The sequence below is a fragment of the Capricornis sumatraensis genome, chromosome 12 (genome assembly GCF_032405125.1).
Source record: "Capricornis sumatraensis isolate serow.1 chromosome 12, serow.2, whole genome shotgun sequence".
Lineage (NCBI taxonomy): Eukaryota > Metazoa > Chordata > Mammalia > Artiodactyla > Bovidae > Capricornis > Capricornis sumatraensis.
This window is the reverse complement of record NC_091080.1, coordinates 21,036,048-21,055,375: the sequence shown is the minus strand read 5'-3', so window position 1 is coordinate 21,055,375 and position 19,328 is coordinate 21,036,048. Positions and strand designations below refer to the sequence as shown.

The 19,328-nt window shown below is 47.9% G+C and overlaps 1 protein-coding gene across 1 annotated transcript in view; it reads right to left on the bottom strand.

Annotated features, from left to right (window-relative positions):
• CNMD (chondromodulin) overlaps positions 1–11,876 on the bottom strand; it is a 31,461-nt gene extending 19,585 nt beyond the window's left edge. The window contains exons 1-3 of the mRNA XM_068984748.1: positions 11,805–11,876; positions 11,244–11,384; positions 5,909–6,049 (exon numbers count right to left, since the gene is read on the bottom strand). Of these exons, the coding sequence (XP_068840849.1) occupies positions 5,909–6,049; positions 11,244–11,384; positions 11,805–11,876 (354 nt within the window). The remainder of the gene's footprint in view (positions 1–5,908; positions 6,050–11,243; positions 11,385–11,804) is intronic.
• Positions 11,877–19,328: the final 7,452 nt, after the last annotated feature.

The following is a 19,328-nucleotide window of genomic DNA, read 5'->3' as shown; positions in this document are numbered from 1 at the left end:
AACTCCGGGAGTTGGTGATGGACAGGGAGGCCTGGTGTGCTGCGATTCATGGGGTCGCAAAGAGTCGGACATGACTGAGCGACTGCACTGAACTGAACTGAACTCTGCATGTCTGCAACAAAGTTCGCCTTTCTGCCCCCTAACTCTGCAGGAACTGCACTCCACACCATCTCCCTTTGACTCTGTGCTAAATACACCCTGTATCTGGTGTTTACCCTTACAACACGCTTCCCCTTCTTGTTGCTTGGTGCTCGGTAGCTCAGTCTTGTCCATGTCCAGCTCTTTGCAATCCCAGGGACTGGAGCACTCCAGGCTCCTCTGTCCTCTACTGTCTCCTGGAGTTTGCTCAGATTCATGTCTGTTGAGTCGGTGATGCCACCCAACCATCTCATTCTCTCTCGTCCCCTACAGTCTCCTGCCTTCAGTCTCTCATTGCCTACAGTCTCGTCTCCCTTGTCGCCTTCAGTCTTTACCAGCATCAGGGTCTTTTTCAGTTCTTCGCATCAGGTGGCCAAAGTATTGGAGTTTTAGCTTCAGCTTTTTACATATCAGAAAGAAGGCCACAGAGCCACCTAACTACCAGACTCAAATGCTGGGTTAACGACGCCAGCCTATGACTGACTGTCTTTGAAACAATGAAAGAGGAAGGAATCAAGATGCTAATGCCTTTGCTCCTCGTCACCGGCTCCTAAATGGGAGTCCTTATCTTATTTAAGCCCACAGACTCCTCTTGGGGGGAGAGTGGGCACAGTTCTTGAGGCGTGAACCTACGGTGTTCCCCTCTCCACCAGCTGGGAATTACAGTCACCTTCCTATTTCCTCCAAACTCCATCTCCATATTTTTTATTTGGCTTTGGTGAGAGGAGAAAGCCAAGATTTTGGCCAGCCACCCACCCCCCGCCGCCCATGTTATATCTTCTCTTGACTTCAAACCGTTGTAGCTTCTGAGATGAGATGCTGGGGAGGAAGCACCGTCTAGCCATGACCATATCCCCAGGGAGAGAACTGACTATGGAAGGATTCCCAGCACTGAATGTGTCTAGTATTGAGTTAGTTCTGACAGTCAGTCTACAGGCTGCAAAGAAAACTGTAACCCCATGGGGATGGGTCCTGTGGGAAGGAATTCACACCTCTTAACCACCCTATCTAGCTACAAATCCAATCAAGCAGCCAGAAATGTTAAAAGATTAAACAGAGGGAAGGGAACGGCACAAGAAAGGCAGGCAAATCTCCTGGTTTTGCAAACAAACAAGACCTTCGAAGCTGGTGATAATGAAGATGTTTGCTAACAAAGCTAGTGAGTGAGGATCCCAAAGATCTAACATCCTTTTATCCAAAGTCAGCTAATCTCATTTTAGCCACACCGTTTTTTCTTTCTAGGGGTCTCATTTATTTCTGTGGCTTAAACCAGAAATTCCCAAGGAGGGCAAGGGGATCTTCCCCCAGGGGGGTGATTTGGAAACTTTTGAGGGAATTTTTTATTGTCACGAAACTAGGAGCTCTCTGGCCCTTTGTTGGGCATGGCCCAGGGGTGCGGGGTCCCGACTAGCCTGGGGGAATTCTGAAGGACCAACTGCCCAGAATCTTGGCTGAAAACCTGGATTGTAAGCACCTGAGCCTGGAACCTAACACTGTTTTATATGCAAATGTAACATGATTTTTGGCAGTCTTAATGTACAAAGGATTTCCTAGGAATGGAATTATTATGAAAATGGAGAGAAAATGTTACTTTTGTTTACTATTTGAGAAGATTTTGTTGTTTAGTCACTAAGTCGTATCTGACTCTTGTGACCCCACAGACTGTATAGTCTGCCGGGCTCCTTTGTCCATGGGATTTCCCAGGTAGGAATACTGCAGCGGGTTCCCATTTCCTTATCCAGGGGTCTTTCCGACCTAGGGATGGAACCTGCGTCTCCTGCACTGGCAGGGAGATTCTTTACCACTGAGCCACTTGGGAAGCCATTTAGAGAAAAGTCCCTGATATTTAATTTCTCAGCACACACTTAGGTCAGTGTGCATTTTAGGCTGTGGCACAGACAGTGACCCAAGCATGTGACTATGACGTTTTCAAGGTACATCAGGCTCAAGTTCTAATTGTATTATAAATTACTTTCACTTTATTTTTTCTTTGTGTTATACTTAGGTGCCAAATGGATTCTTGAAACCAATAACCTACTTACCTATCAGATAAGCTGTGCTGTCCATTTTTTCCCTTCAGGTTTTTTTTTTTTTTTTTTTTTTTACCTAATTAATTTATTTGGCTGCAACAGGTGTTAGTTGAGGCATGTGAGTTCCCCAACTGGCGATCAAACCCAGACCCCTCGCCTTGGGAGCATGGGGTCCCAGTCACTAGGTCACCAACGAAGTCCCTCCCTCCAGCTTTTTAAATTAAAAAATTTCAAATATACACAAGGTCAAAAGAATTGTATAGTGAAAATCTGTTTATATCCACCATTCTATCTTATTCTTTTTTAGTTTTAGATGTATTTATTTAATATTTATGAAAATGTATCTTCCAAAATTGGAAGCCATTTTCTTTGTCTCTATTTTCTTTGTCTCTATTTTCTCCTGCTCTGGTGTTTTCTTGGAGAACTATCTTAATTTCTAACCAGGATTTCTGTTATATCTGTGAGTCATTAGGGCTGAGAGGGTTGACTTAAACCAACAGCACTGATACTTTCGAGGGTACAACTTTCATACATCATGAACAGAACTAGCTTCTATCTTCCTCAGGGTTTTGACAGAGATTCTCTTGATCTAACTCCAGTCAGGGACCTCTGAGTCCTCTAGGCCCCAACGCTGGGCTCTGTCTTGGCCGGTTTATTCCAATTTTAGCAAGAATCCTGCTGAGTCAGCCTTAGTCTGATCAAACTGGACATCTGATCCCCCTGATCTGCCTGCAGCAAAAGTCCCGCTAGGTCAGTTTAGCGAAGGATGACTGTACCTCTCAGTAATCTCCCACCCACCAGCACCCCACCCTGCTCTGTGGCTATTACACCCGTTTTCCTTACTGTATTCAGGGCTGAGCCTGCTCTTTCTCCTTGACTGCAAAACCCCACAGTGGTAGCCTCCCTTGAACGGAGTCTGCCTTACCTTCTGCAACAAGGGACCCGAACAACTGCTTTCTCCAATGGTGTAGAGCCTGGAGCCCTTCATTCAGTGCAAATTCCCTTTCGGGGGCTCTTTCCCACCATTGGCTCCATACAGTCTTGGTGGGGTTAGCAGGGGAGGCCGCTCACCTACAGTTCAGAAACTTTCCTGCTCTGGGCCCGCCTGCATCTCCATCTCCCCCTCCTCACTTTCTAAGCTCCCGGCTTAGACCCTGGGAGCAGACCTGAGCACGGGTATGGCGTATCCTTCCCTGGGCCTGGAAGGCCCTGCCTCTGCCTCTCTGTGGTTGAAATCCTAACCATTCTTCCAGACCCGGTTCAACGATTGTCGATAGCAAGCCGGACCCTGCAGGACTCCTGCACACAAAAGCTTCCCGTGTCCCCCATTTCTCTGACCACAGGAAATAGGCTTCATTCAACCCCCAGGACCTTCCCTGAGTTGCAGTGGGCGGGTTCAAACAGCTTCTAATTAGGGAAGGGAGAGGACGCAGACGCCAGGGAGGGACAGTCCAGAGGAACAGTGGTGCAGCCTTGGGGCAGGGTCCAGCTCCCCCTCAAGGGATACACATAACAATATCTGTGAGTTGTTTTGCATCTACTGAAACCCCTTCCTGGTGGGCTGCCCACAAGTACGGAGACCCCATCAGTTGGAACCAGAAGGTTGATGATGCTGACTCCCACTTACCCTACCACCAACCAATCAAAAGAATGCCCATAGCCAATCACACCCTCTTTGAACCGTTACCCTGAAACCTCTCACTAGCCCCTCCGGGTTGGGACACACAGTTTTGAGGGCATTAGTCCACTGTGGTCCCCTTTGCCTGGCAAAGCGAGCAGCTTTCCTTTGCTACTTCACTCAGAACTCTGTCTCTGAATATTAATTCAGTGTTAGAGCTCAGAGGCTGGATTTGGCTTCGTTGCCACCTCTGCAAAACCTGTTCCACCCCCTCGCGGGCAGCGATGGTCTCCTCCACGAGGCCCCCCCAGCTCTGTTCATAGCTGCTTCCCAGCCTGATCCGAAGCCACTTCTCTGTGGATGCCCGCCTCCTAATGTCCTTGGGAGGGGGGACAAATGTCAGTCGTCTCTGCATACTCTGTGCTTCACACCATCCCTTGCGCATAGTCAGCTCCCGCACACGCTTCCTGAATTTGACTGACGGTTTGTAATATAGCAGAAAGTACCACAGTGGCTGATTCATGTGTTTTCAGAAGTCCAGGCTTATTTAAACCCATAACAGGTTCTATCCATCAAAAAAATGTTCTACTCACCAGTTCTGACTTAGAGAAATGTGGAAGCTATCAAAGAGAATTGATCAGTTTATAAAATATTTGTGGCCCCATTGGCCTCTAAGAACAAAACACAATCAATACCATTATTAGAACCAAAGGTTTATAAAACAGAAATATACGTTTGGGATTAAATATTTTAAAAGGACATTCCTGATATATACACATGTTGAGAGAGATGGATCTTTTCTTATTTATCTGCATAGCTACCTTTGCATATCTTGATATTGCGGCATATCCTGCGTATTCAATTTTGTTCTGGATTGAATGAAAGATGCATGTGTGGGAGTCATATTTTATGATTTTATATTGAGCAGTGCAAAGAAAAAAACGCCTTTTACCTTGTCCTGGGTCTTGCAGTAAAAGCCTTTAATAGGTCTAGAGAAATTATCTCTGGGACTCGACCAGAACCATTTGCAAAGCTATGACCAAACGAAATGGAGCTGGGCACACACAGGACTGCAGAGCCTGTCCCCAGGGCAGAGCCCACGCCAAACACAGCCAGCCCTTGTCATCACCAAATAATGTCTAATATCAGCCGAGCTCTAAGGTTAGCTTCTGTTTGATATTCAAAAGGGCTTGCGAAGTGTGTTTGGGTATCAACAAGGGGAGTTCTTTCATTCAAATGAAAAGCACCTCTAGTTTTTCTCATCAATCAGAGGAAGACAGGTCGGTGAGATGTTTGTAGGCCGATAAACTATCAGAAGAGACATTATTTTTAAGAGCCTTTTTTCATGAGGAAGTCTCACCTACTCCATCTATAGATTTAACAGGAGAGCACAAACAGTGATGCCTCTTTCTCTTCCTAGAACAAGAAAGAGGATGAGATATTTATGGTGGCCAGCCAGAGAGGAGGCCTGGAGTGACACTTGCGTTCACAGATGTCCACTAAAGCATCCATGCATGGCTTGATGTCTCCAACTGCCTGTAAATTGAATTTTTTGAAAACAAACATGTGTGTCCTTTGCAAAGGAGACGCAAATGTTTCATCTGTAATGGGCTCTGTTCAGACAGCAGATGATACACTAGGCGAATTTCTCCATGCTCATTTTCTGGATTAAACGGGAAATCTGGAGCACTGAGACGTGTGTAAATAGATCCCACCTGCTGTTGATTAGATTATTAGATCATTAAAGTTTCCCTCCTCTCGATAACTGCCAGTTTTAGATCTTGCCACACTCTGGGAGACCTTGGGCATTTTATTCACTGTATTAAGACGGCTGCTTAGAGAAAAATAGCTCTTGCAAGTCTTTCTGCCAAGACTTTTGATAGCTCCAAGAACTTGTTTTTTTCAGTGCTAAGGTATTGTTTTTTCATTTTGAAAATGTCAAGGACAGACAGTGATCCTTTCTCAGAGAGAACAGGCAACATGGTTCAAGGAGGTTAGTGGCACCATGACTGCCATAAAGAGCAGTTCCCATTTGGTGTATGTGAGGGGCTTGCCTTCTCCCTGAATAGGCGTCTCCCAGGCTTGCTTAGTTAAACTTCCTAAACGCATGAAATATACTTACATTCTGGAAATCATTAACTTCAACCGCTTCTTCAGCTCCACTTCCCATTTTAAAGGTCTCCAGGTTGTTCCCAGCATCTATTTCCATTGACCCATCTTGTAATTTCCCATTGATACTCATGGTATAATGGACATTGTAAATCTGGAAGTGAACACCAGAATTAGTGATGTTTCCCTCTTAGAGCAATTCAGGGCTTATCTTTATATAAATTAGCATTCCTGTGTCTCAGAGATACACTGAATCAGCCTTAATAGTAAGACATTTATCTGGGAGGACTTCATTCATCCACCAATCACTTAATACAATGAGTTCTTAAATAATATCTTGAACGTAAAGGCTTTGATCGTCTCTGATACTAATCTGAAGAGCTCAGTGGTTTGCAATCCTGGCGGCACATAGACACATCTAAGGAGAATCTTCAGCTATCACACCAGGGTTGCCTCCACAGGATGGATCAAATCACAACCTGGGGGGATGTGCCTTGAGCACAGATCTTTCTTTCTCTAAAGGTCGATTCTACTCTGCAGCCAGAGTTGAGATCTGTTGATGGATAAATGGACATTGAAGAGGCAGAGGGTTCCCTGGGCTGTTAACCAAACAAATCTGCAGTGGCACCTCAATGTGAAGGTATTTTAAAAAAATCCTTCAGTCAAGGCTTGGCATGGAGGGTGGTATACAGTAAGGACTGTGGACAGGACTAGGGTATGCCTGAGATACAGCCACATTACAGAGAGCAAGGTCAACGTGTATGTCTGCCTCCGCTCAAAATAAGAGGGACCCCTATTAATGACGCACTGGGACAGACATAACGTGTCATAAGGCGTTGTTACGAGACGTGTGGGGGGAGGGGGAGAGTTTTGGCATTGTGCAGGAGCACTGGGCCAGGAATCAGAAAAACAGCTGGCTACACCATTTAGCTCTGCCTCTTGGGAGCTGCCTTGAATGCCGAATGATGAAGTGGGAACCTCAAAGGGGGTTTTCATTTATGTCATCAGAGCTCCAGGGTGTCACAGAGGTAGCCCAGAACAGGTTCACAGACTGTGAGTTTCCTTTATCTGAGTCCCTCCCACCAGCGGTTCATCTGCAATTTGACCAGAGCAGCTTTGCTTCTGATCTGTTTCATGTGTTGCCTATCTGAGTAACATCCTGCCATTGAAAATCCTGCCATTCGAAAAACCCTTTTTACAGTGGACCACTGAATTACAGGATCCAAAGGGCTCTCTCACTCTCTCTTAAAAAAATATTTATTTATTTCTTTGGTTGTGCCAAGTAAGTTGTGACACTCAGGATCCTCGATGTTCGTTGAGGCGTGTGGGATCTAGTACCCTGACCAGGATCGAACCTGGGCCTCCTGTGTTGGGACCATGGAGTCTTAGCCACTGGACTGCCAGGGAGGTCCCCAACGGGGCTCTCTTAGTTTAGACATCTGGTTAGGACCCTGGTTTAAAAAGTGATTTACACGCTGCTCCTGACCAGCGTGTAAATCCATGGGACCACAAAGAGCTGGACACGACTCAGTGACTAACACACTATGTCTTATGTATGATATCTGGTTTAGTGGCTAAGTTGTGTCTGACTCTCTCAACTGCATGAACTGTAGCCCGCCAGGCTCCTCTGTCCATGGGATTCTCCAGGCAAGAGTACTGGAGTGGTTTGCCATGTCCTTCTCCAGGGGATCTTCCCCACCTAGGCATTGCAGGTGTCCTGCATTGCAGGCAGATTCTTTACCATCTGAGCCTCCAAGAAGGCCCATATATGGTACATAATGTATCTCTTATGTGTTGTATAAGATATACACTCTTCAAAGTAGAAGGAGTGGGAACTGATGAGGGCCGTTAGCTACTTAGTGTCAGGTCCGTAGGTCAGAACTGCAAATAGCTCAAATTCAATTCAAGTCAGATTTTTTGGACTTGAAAAATTCAATTCAAGTCAGTTATGAGAAATAGCTGACTGCCCCCATGGACAAACCCTGGGGAAAGTATCTGTCGTTATTGGATCATTACTTATAGAAAACTCATTATTGCAAGACCCACAAAGCGTTGTTTTATCAGCAGAGATGTAGAAACGGTAGCTGGTACCCTTGTAGGCAACAGCTCTCCGTTAGTGGAACAGAAAATCCCGGCATTCACCACCTCTGAGCACAGGTCCTCCCCTCCTTCTGATGAACTTCGCTTCCTGCAGGACACTGTCTCCCCAGCTCAGCTGATCATGACAGCCACTTCCAGGGGTTCTGATTTAGGGGCGTGGGAGCGGAGCCCACCAGTCTCTTTTCACTTTGCACCCTGGTGGTGCTCACCATCAGCCTGTTTGGGGAAACCTGTTTTCTTTGGCTGAGCCAGGGCTCCCTGCAGGTGAGGCTCAGAAAGCAGGCTCTGTTTGGCCCCTGCGCTCTCTGAGCAGCCACTGTTCATCTGAGTTAATTTTGGCTGTTAAGGCGTGCGTGGCGGACAACGCGTGTGTGAGTTTCTGCTGCCACAAGTGTCCGTCCTTTACTCATGAGACAAGAGGCTCTTTTTTTTTTTTTTCCAAAGCCTTGCACATAAACTTTTACTACTAAAGTGATCCTGGATTTAAGAAATGAACTATTTCCAAATTCTTAGAAAATCTTAAGGAGACAAGATCATAACACTGGAACAGTGGCTTGTGCGTCTAACTTGACTTTCTTCCATCGTCACCCTTCTCCACCTTCCCCCTCAACAAAACACCCTACCTAACCAGGCCTGGGTATTGCATCCTTTTAATGGAGCTGCAGCCCCTGCTTGCCCCAGAGCAGCAGAGGGGGTTTGTGTCCTCCTGAAGTGCCTGGGTTTGGAGACTGGTAAAGAGTACTGAGCCCCAAGCTCAGGAGAAGGCTGGGTTGGTGAAGCAGTAATCACAGTATCTGCTCTAAACTGATGGAGCTGTTAGCACCTAAGGCTATTTCTATTCAAGCACAAAGAAAGTTTATTATGTGCCAAAATTCTGCTCAATATGGTGCCTTTTACAGCCAAGGAGATTTGCTAATGAGTTTCTAATAAAGCCTGGGTTCATAAGATAATTGCATCATGTTTGGGACCAACGTCTCAAAAAATCAGGCTGAGAATAAAGGCCCCAAGCAATGATCTCATCCCCTCATCCCAGGCGCTTGGGTTGTCAGTTATCTCATATTGGTGGGAATTTCCCATATTTCAATGCCTTGTTCCATTGACAATAATGTGGATGAAACATGACCTCAATATTTGAGCCCAGTCACTTGTCCCCTCATTATTAACACTTCAGTGCTTCAGAGTCCTCTAGCTGATTTCCAGTAAACCTGTCCTAAGGGGATTTATCCACACGAAAGGCGCAGGAGGTGAATGACTGCTGCTTCTCCTCTATAAACCAATACAGAGGGACAGAGGCATGGGGAATCTCCAAAGAGTGGGTGCCGCATGGCCTGTGGATGTCTCTGTCTGTTGGACAGAGACTGACCTTCTCTGATTGTTTCGTTCGGGCCATTCAGATTTGAATTCAGCAGACCTGTGTATATGCTATGCGTAGATGGTACCACATTTACTGTATTTAGTATTTTGTGATTTGTTTTTCAGACTTAAGTAATATGGATCAGCATGGAATATTTTGGGAGTTGAAAAAGAAAAAACAACCACACAAAAACCCTACCACCATTTTCTTCATTCTCCTACCTGCAGAAGAGACAGCGGTAACTTGTATTGTTGGCAATAAAACATGATTCACTCTTCCTCTGTATTTTTAGAATTTAATACCACTCTCTCGAACCAGACAACCCACCATCTTGCAGTGAAGTGAAAGTTATGATAAAAGGAGGCCCTACTTATTTTGGATGATCTTTCAATCTCTCTTTCTAGAAGCTTGTCAGTTAACCCTGTTTGCCTTGAATAATTAAATGCCAAACGGTACCCATTTAAATTTATATCATGACCCAAATCTTTACCAAAAAAAAAAAAAAAAAAGCAAAGCTATTTTTGTCCCCAAAGGACTCATACCATGGAAGTTTTGTCATCTAAAAGATAGCATTTACATTTCCCAAGGGGTGACAGTCTAAACCCTGCTATTAATGGAGATGGAGATACAGAAATGTTCAGATATGCTGCTTTCGAATATGAGCATCTGGCCCGGCTTCTATATTTAAAACACACAAATACATTAAGGCACTTTTCAAATACACATAAAACACTGTGCAATTCTGATCGTACAAATCGATGCTTGTAAATTTGATATAGTCTCTAAAACAGACTCGGTGCTAAATGGCATGCTTATCTACATTAGGCATTTGAGTTAAAAATACAAATTACGCAGTGACTGCAGAAGATGTGGTGTGTAAAATGGTTGAATTGCTTTCAGCACCATTTTCTCTAAGTACTGGAATTTGCTCATGCTTCGAATTTCATGGTGGGAGAGAAAGGGGAAAACAGCAAGTCACGGGTTCTCTGAGGGGAGTGATTAAGAAACAGCCCTTTGTGTGCACCCTGGAGAGGGAATTCTTTTCCATTAGTTGAAATCAGCTTACACCAGGCCTGGCAATGGTCATCAAGATAAAATGCTCCTCCTCCTTTAGATAAGTGAACAAAATTCAGAGTATTTAATGAACACCCTGGAATCTTGCCCATTTGGGTCAGAAGCACTTTTTATATTCCTTGAGAGCCAACCGAGCTTTAACATAAAGAGTTGTGTTCATAGAAAGTAGGACAGGAGTTAGTAAAACATTAAGTCACGTGTGACCAGGCCAGAAATGATTTTTAAAGATATTGGCTATCTTTAAGGAAGTTAGATTTTTTTTTCCCTTACAGCAAGAGAGAAGGGCAAATTAAAGCATGAGGAGTGAGAGGAGAGAGAAAAGAGGGAGAGAAGAGAGAAAAGGAGAGAGCGAGAGAGAAAAAGAGGACGCCAGTGGGAGGTCCAGGTTCATCCCCTTATTGGGTCTGAATGTTCCTCCGCTACCTTTGTCCCAGGTTCTTCAATTCACAGCTTTTCTCAGCTGGCAGAGGCCATAGTTTCATTTCTTCCGAAGGGTGAGTAAGGCGAGGCCAGAAGGGCCGTGCCTTACCGGTGGTCCCTCCGCTGCTTAGTGGAGGCGCCAGGCTGCGACGCGCCTTCCCTGCGAAGGGCTTCCCTGAAACCCTCCACTGTATCCCCCGGCTACACAGCTTTTGGAGCCCAGACTGGCTTTTCTACAAAGTTGCCTGTCAGTGGGAAGCCACGTCGTGGAGTTGGATGGAAGAAGGGACCGAGGTGCCCGGGAGGCCCCCGAGGGGACAGCATCTGCTGAGGCCCCCGCGCGGGGGGGACACGCGAGTGATCCAGGGCCCCCGGCCGCCCCGTGCGCCTCCGGACTTACGTGATTGTCGCTCCCCTTCCAGAAGTAGAAGGCCCCGATGGCCCCCAGGAGCAGCAGCACCGCCCCCGAAATGAGGACCACGGCTCCGACCTTGAGCAGCCGCGCGGGGCTGGAGGGCTTCACGGTCACGGCGGCATACGCCTGCGGGCGGCCGGGAGAGGACGCGTCAAGGCTGCGCGCAGCGACCGCGGCATCGGGGCGCGGGTGGGAATGGGGAACAGCGGCCCCGGGCTCCCCGTTTCTCCGCGCTCCCCTCGCCGCGGGTCCCTGGTCCTCAGGCCTGGATGGGCGCTGAGCAAACTCTTCGCGGTTCAAGGTCTGCCATGTCGGCGGCCTCCCCTCCTCGACGCCCCCTCCTCGCTCCCTGCCCACCTTCCTCTTCGCGTGCATCTGGGGATGCCCCGGCTTCTGCACCCGCACCCGCGTGGGGCGCCACCCCAAGCCCACATCTGGGCGCCCGAATTTGCTCCCACCTCCCAAGCTCGGTGCCATGCAAATCGTAGATCCGGGGCGGGGGAGTCCGGGCCCCCGCAGGTCTGGGGGCCCCCGAGCGGTACTCACCGGGGGGCTGCAAAACTCGACGTCGTCGGGCCCCACCAGGGCGATGGGCACTTTGTCCGAGTTCTCCGTCATGACCGCGGCCGCCGGAGCAGGACACCGGGAGGCTCGGCTGGCGCCCTGGGCTCTGGCCTGCGGCCCCGACGTACCGGGCATTTCAACGCGGGGCACGCGCGCGCACACCGTGCCCTCCGCCTGGGCCGGCCCAGAGCTCCCCACCCCTCCTGGCGCCTCACCTCTGCCCTGCCTCCCCTCGCCCGCCCCGGAGCAGCGGTGGACGCGCCCAGCTTTCCACAGCGCACCCCCTCCCCCAAGCCCCTCGTGAGTGTGAGTGTGGCAGGGTGGCGGAGAGGGAGGAATCCAAGATGCTGAGCCCCGCGACCCCACGACATGCCGGAATGCCGGGCTCTTTCCGCCGTCCGGGAACACTCAGGGTGTCTGAGGCTCTGCTGGGCGCCTGGCTGGAGGCCCGTTTCCCGCAGTGAACTTGTGTGTGTGCTGGGGGCGCCGGCGGAACAGGACACAGACGGCGGGGTCGTGGGGTGGACGGGGGACCCCGGCCAAAGTCTGCGGGGTGGACGCCCGGCGGGCCCTGCTGGGTGGACCCCGGACACGCGCGCGGACCCAGGTCTTAGCGATGGGCTCTCGTCCCAGGTTTCTCTGGGAGCCTTAGCAGGAGGCTCAGCAGGGAAACTGGAAGCCAAGCTGAGAAAGAGTAATAGGTTCTGGTTGATTAAATAAGTTAAACAAAGAGATAAAAACAACAATGGCAACAAACACACCAAAAACACTGTTATGTCTAAAGAAATAGCCAAGTATGTATATACATATATACACACGCACATAGTATACTATATATATAGTATACATTTTATACTATATATAGAGATATATAGTATTAATATGTATTTTAAAAGCAGAACAGGAGAAATTTTTTTGCTTTTGGAAATGCCGTCTGCCAGTACTAGGACTATGCGTGTGTGCATGCTAAGTCCCTTCAGTCGTATCCGGCTCTTTGCGGCCCCATGGACTGTAGCCCGCCAGGCTCCTCTGCCCATGGGATTCTCCAGGCAAGCACACTGAAGTGGGTGGCCATTTCCTCCTCCCCGGGGTCTTCCCAACTTAGGGATGCAATCCACACCTCTTAGGTCTCTCGCACTGGCAGGTGGGTTCTTTACCACTAGATGCCTCTGGGAAGCCCACCAGAACTACATGTAACCTCATGTGAATCCAGGCTTCATGAATCGGTGTCGGGTTCTGGCTGTGTGCAGAGTCCCCTCCTGAGGAGTAAGGGGGTGCTGCAGGAGAGGGCCCGAGTCTCCTGAGCAGAGGGAGGGGGCTGGGCAGGGCTGTGGCAGGAGGAAGTGTGGGCTCCCGAGGCGCTGCTGATGGACACCCGGAGATGGGTGTGCTGACAGCGGAGCCGGGCAGGACTGAGGGGTGGAAATGACTGCATGTCTCTGCTGCTGCTGGGCTGGGGAGGTTGAGGCTTCAGGCCTAGGAGGACTGGGAGAGTGATGGGAGCCCAGGGGAGAGGAGGCCGTTGGGAGGAGCAGTTGTGAGAGAGCCGATATTAGACTAATTTCAGACTTGTTGAACTTGATATTCAGTCACTCAGTTGTGTCCAACTCTTTGCAACCCATGGACTCTAGCCCACCAGGCTTCCCTTTTCTTCACCGTGGCTAGAATTTGCTCATCGAGTTTGTCCATCGAGTTGGTGATGCCGTCCAACCATCTCATCCTCTGTCGTCCCCTTCTCCTCCTGCCTTCAATCTTTCCCAGCATCAGGGTCTTTTCAAATGAGTTGGCTCTTCGCATCAGGTGGCCAAAGTACTGGATGCTTCAGCTTCAGCATCAGTTCTTCCAGTGAAAATTCAGGACTGATTTCCTTTACAATGGACTGGTTTGATCTTCTTGCTGTCCAAGGGACTCTCAAGAGTCTTCTCCAACACCAGTTTGAAAGCATCATGGGGGGCTGGTAAAGAAGAGCCTGGGGACCATCCTGAGCCTGCCTTGGATTCAGACAAGGCACCACTGGCTGCATCTTCGATGAGGTGGAAGGCACTGGAAAACCTCCTTACAGCCTGCAGAGGCTCAGCCCTCGGAGGCACTGCTGCTGAGTTCAAGACCTCCTCACCCAGGGCGCTTGTAATGGGCATTTCGGAAGGAATAAGAGAAGTCCCAGCCAGAGTGGGAGGAGACCCAAGATGAAGTAGTGATGCAGGAAGAAAAGGCGAGTTCAGGAAGGATGGATCCACACTATCAGATGCTGACATCATGGGAGAAGGAGAGAATACACAGAAAAGCCTTGGGACCCCTCAGTGAGGAGGGTGCCGGAGCCAATAAGACAGCAGTTTGGTTTGCTCCATTTATTGGGCACAGAACACATGCTCCAAAGCATCATTGTGACTAAAAGTATTTGCAGCTCATACCGCAGACCAGGAGAGTTCCTAGGAATCATTAAAATACCACCGATGGGAAAACTGGGCAAAGGATGGGAACAGAGGTTCCACAGAAGGGGAAATTCAAATGACTCTTCAACATAAGAAAAATGCTTGACAGCACTTATAAAAAGTAATGCACATTTAAAGTATTCCTTTGCACCTATCTGGCTGGTGAAAATAAACACCCTTGTTAGAACAGTCTATTGGAGAGCATGAGGGGAAATGAGGCCTACGTTGCTGTGCGTGGCTGAATTGGTGCAAATTTTATGGAGAAAACTTGATTCCAAAATGCAAAGTGTAATTTTATTTCTGTGGATTTATCCTACAGATGGGCTCACAGGCTGGAAAAATCCTCTCTATGCAAGGCTGCTCCTTGCAGCGTGTCTGTTAGAACAAAGGCCTAGAAATGGTTTCAGTGTCCGCAGCAGAGAATTCCTGGCACATCCTCACAAAGGGATCTTGGCAACAATTTGAAAGGATGAAGCAGCTTCGAATATGCTGATGTAAGAACACACACCTTAGATATTTTAAGTGAAAAAGGCAAAGGGTAGAAAATGTATCTAAATGCCTCCATTTGTATTTGTTGTTCAGTTGCTCGGTCGTGTCCCACTCTTTGTGACCCCATGGACTGCAGCACGCCAGGCTTCCCTGTCCATCAGCAACTCCCGCAGCTTACTCAAACTCATGTCCATTGAGTCGGTGATGCCATCCAGCCATCTCATCCTCTGCCATCCCCTTCTCCTTCTGCCCTCAATCTTTTCCAGCGTCATTGTTTTTTCCGAGGAGTCGGTTCTTTGCATCCGGTGGCCAAAGTGGCCAAATTTGTATAAAAAATACAAACAGGGGAATTCTCTGGTGGTTCAGTGGTATATTGAAAAGCAGAGACATTACTTTCCTGACAAAGGTCTGTTCAGTCCAATTATGGTTTCTCTAGTAGTCATGTGTGGATGTGAGAGTTGGAGGAGTGCTGAAGAATTGATACTTTTGAACTCTGGTACTGGAGAAGACTCTTGAGAGTCTCTTGGACTGCAAGGAGATCCAACCAGTCCATCCTGAAGGAAATGAGTCCTGAATGTTCCTTGGAAGGACTGATGCTGAAGCTGAAGCTCCAATACTTTGGCCACCTGCTGCGAAGAACTGACTCACTGGAAAAACTGATGCTGGGAAGGATTGAAGGCAGGAGGAGAAGGGAACGACAGAGGATGAGATGGTTGGACGGCATCATAGACTCGATGGACATGAGTTTGAGTAAACTCCGGGAGTTGCTGATGGACAGGGAGGCCTGGCGTGCTGCAGTCCATGGGGTAACTGAACTGACTCAGTGGCTAGGACTCTGCACTTTCACTGCCAAGGGCCCTGGTTCAGTGCCTAGTTGGTAACTGACACCCCACGAGCGGCATGGTGTGGCCAATGAATAAATAAGCAAACAAGAACGTATGTACGCAGGGCTTGCATGGTGGTCCAGTGGTCAAGAATTCACCGCCAACGCAGGGCCATGGGTTGGCTTCCTGCTGTGAGAAGATTCCGCACGCTGCAGGGCAACTGCGCTGGTGTGCCGCGATTCTGGAAGCCTGCCCTCTACAGCTCACACTCCACGACCAGAGCAGCCCCCGCAGTGAGACTCTTGAGCAGCACAGCTAGAGCAAAGCCCCCGCTCAGGGCAACCAGAGAAAGCCCGCGCGCAGCAACGAAACCCAGTGCGCCAAACAGAGGAATTAAAAGAGTGTGCGTGCGCACGCCCTCTGCAAAGACTCACAGAGGCCGACGGCAGGGGCTGCCTCTGGGGAGAGACACGGGCGCGGCGGCACCCACGGGAGAAAGGCGCTCCACCCCGTGCCTTCGGGAGCGCTCTGGGTTCTGTGCTGTGAGCACGGACTGACACTTCAAAAGATGGGTGCATACGCCAGTCAGAACGGCTGCGATCCAAAAGTCTGCAAACAGTAAATGCTGGAGAGGGTGCGGAGACAAGGGAATCCTCTTACACTGTTGGTGGGAATGCAAACCAGTACAGCCACTACGGAGAACAGTGTGGAGATTGCTTAAAAAAACTAGAAATAGAACTGTCATATGACCCAGCAATCCCACTGCTGGGCATACACACCGAGGAAACCAGAGCTGAAAGAGACATGTGTACCCCAATGTTCATCACAGCACTGTTTGTAATAGCCAGGACATGGAAGCAACCTAGATGTCCATCCCCAGACGAATGGATAAGAAAGCTGTGGTACATATACACAATGGAGTATTACTCAGCCATTAAAAAGAGTACATTTGAATCAGTTCTAATGAGGTGGATGAAACTGGAGTCTATTATACAGAGTGAAGTAAGTCAGAAAGAAAAACACCAATACAGTATACTAACAGATATATATGGAATTTAGAAAGATGGTAATGATGACCCTATATGTGAGACAGCAAAAGAGACACAGATGTAAAGAACAGACTTTTGGACTCTGAGGGAGAAGGCAAGGGTGGGATGATCTGAGAGAATAGCATCGAAACATGTACATTATCTTGTGTGAAACAGATCGCCAGTCCAGGTTTGATGCATGAGACAGGGTGCTCGGGGCTGGTGCACTGGGATGACCCAGAGGGATGGGGTGGGGAGGGAGGTGGGAGGGGGGTTCAGGATGGGGAACACATGTACACCCGTGGAGGATTCATGTATGGCAAAACCACTACAATATTGTAAAGTAATTAGCCTCCAATTAAAATAAATTAATTAAAAATAATAAATTAAAAATAAAATCTAAATTTGTCCAAAAAATGAGTGAATAAAAAAACAAATAACAGTGAATAGGCAGGAAGAGACTGCTGCAAATGGAGACAACTCTTTTAAGAACTTTGGATTTAAGGAGGAGAAGAAAGTAAGGAGGCTAGACCAAGGGAGCTGGAGGGTCAAGGACATCCTCCCCAGCCTTCCCAGGTGGAGAGACATTTGAAAGCTGAAGGGGGATGGGAAAGGAGGGGATGGACCCAAAAATAAGCAAGAAGGTCAACCCTGAGAAGGAGAGAGGGTTGGGGGAATAAGCGACCATGTGGGTGCTCGGGCGACTCCTGGTCTGAGGAGAGTGACGTTGAGAAGAGGGTGGGAAGTGGGGTGGGTTGCAGGACCCCACCTCCTTCACACAACAGATGATGCCTGTTCCAGGGGCGGCCCCGAACGTAGCTGCTCGGAGCTCAAAAGACAGGGGGAAGGGTGGGCAGGGAGACCGCTCGGATTCTCTGAGCACATTCTCCGAAGGTGGCATGTTTCCAGCAGTTGTTAGGTTACACATTTATACGACGACGGTCCAGACTGATGAACAGACAGTAGAAGCAGCAGCCTAGCAGAAGGTCTGGGGTGAAGGGGATGTAGGGGTCCCCATTTCACAGGCGCGCTCCCCTCTGCCCACCCGCCTCCTGCCTCTAATCCCTGGGCTCATTCCTGGGCATCAGGACCCAACTCTGCCCTCGTGCCAGGCACTCTGCCAGGTCTGGGGACTTGACACTGAGCAAAGGAGACGCCACCCTGCTTACGGTGGAGTGGAAAAGACAATCTTAAAGCAAGCAGTCACAAAATAATGGTGTCCCCACATTCCTGATCAACAGTAACGAGGATTCACTGCAGCACCATTCACAAGAGCCGGGACAGGGAAGTAACCTAAATACCCATTGACAGAGGAATGGGTAAAGGTGTGGTGCATACATACAAGGGAATATCACTCAGCCACAAAAAAGAATGAAACCGTGTCATTTGCAGCCACAGGGGTGGACTCGGAGATTGTCGTACTGGGTGAAGTCAGTCAGAGAAAGACAAGATACCACGTGATATCACTTACATACAGAATCTAAAGAAGGACACAAATGAACTTATTTACAAAACAGAAATACAGTCGCAGATGTAGAAAACCAACTTATGGTTACTGGGGGGAAAGGTAAGGGGTTAACCTGGGACACTGGAATTGACATATACACACTACTATATATATAATTGATAACTAATAAGGACTTACTATATAGCACGGGGAACTCTTCTCAATACTCTGTAATGACCTGTATGGGCAAGAATCTAAAAAAGTGTGTGTATATATATATCAGTGATATGCTTTGCTGTACAGCAAGAAGTCACACAACATTTTAAATCAACTGTATTCCTACAGGTTTAATGCAATCCCTATAAAACTTCCAATTTAATATCTATAAAATGTTTCACAGATATAAAACAATCTGAAAATTCATTGCTGTTGTTTAGTTGCTAAGTCGTGTCTGGCTCTTTAGCAACCCTAGGGACTATAGCCCGCCAGGCTCCTTTGTCCTTAGGATTTCCCAGGCAAGAGGACTGGAGTGGGTGGCCATTTCCTTCTCCAGGGGATCTTCTTGACCCAGGCCTGCTTGGCAGGCTTATTCTTTATCACTGAGCTACTTGAGAAGCCCTTAAAATTCATACAGAATTACAAAAGTGAGCTGAAAGATAGTATAAAGGAACTCACCCAATGAGAAGAGGAAAAAGAAAAAAAAAAGAAAAAAAAAACCCAGCATTTTGACTATATAGAGTAAGTCTATAGACAAATAAAAAAAAGGGAAGGCTAAAATAAACCACGTAGTAATGAATTGTAATTAGAAACATCAGTCTGAATTCATGATTGTTATGCAAAGAAATAGAGGAAAACAACAGAATGGGAAGACTAGAGATCTCTTCAAGAAAATTAGAGATACCAAGGGAACATTTCATGCAAAGATGGGCTCGATAAAGGACAGAAATGGTATGGACCTAACAGAAGCGGAAGATATTAAGAAGAGGTGGCAAGAATACACAGAAGAACTGTACAAAAGAGATCTTCACGACCCAGATAATCATGATGATGTGATCACTAATCTAGAGCCAGACATCTTGGAAAGTGAAGTCAAGTGGGCTTTAGAATGCATCACTATGAACAAAGCTAGTGGAGGTGATGGAATTCCAGTGGAGCTATTTCAAATCCTGAAAGATGATGCTGTGAAAGTGCTGCACTCAATATGCCAGCAATTTGAAAAACTCAGCAGTGGCCACGGGACTGGAAAAGGTCAGTTTTCATTCCAATTCCAAAGAAAGGCAATGCCA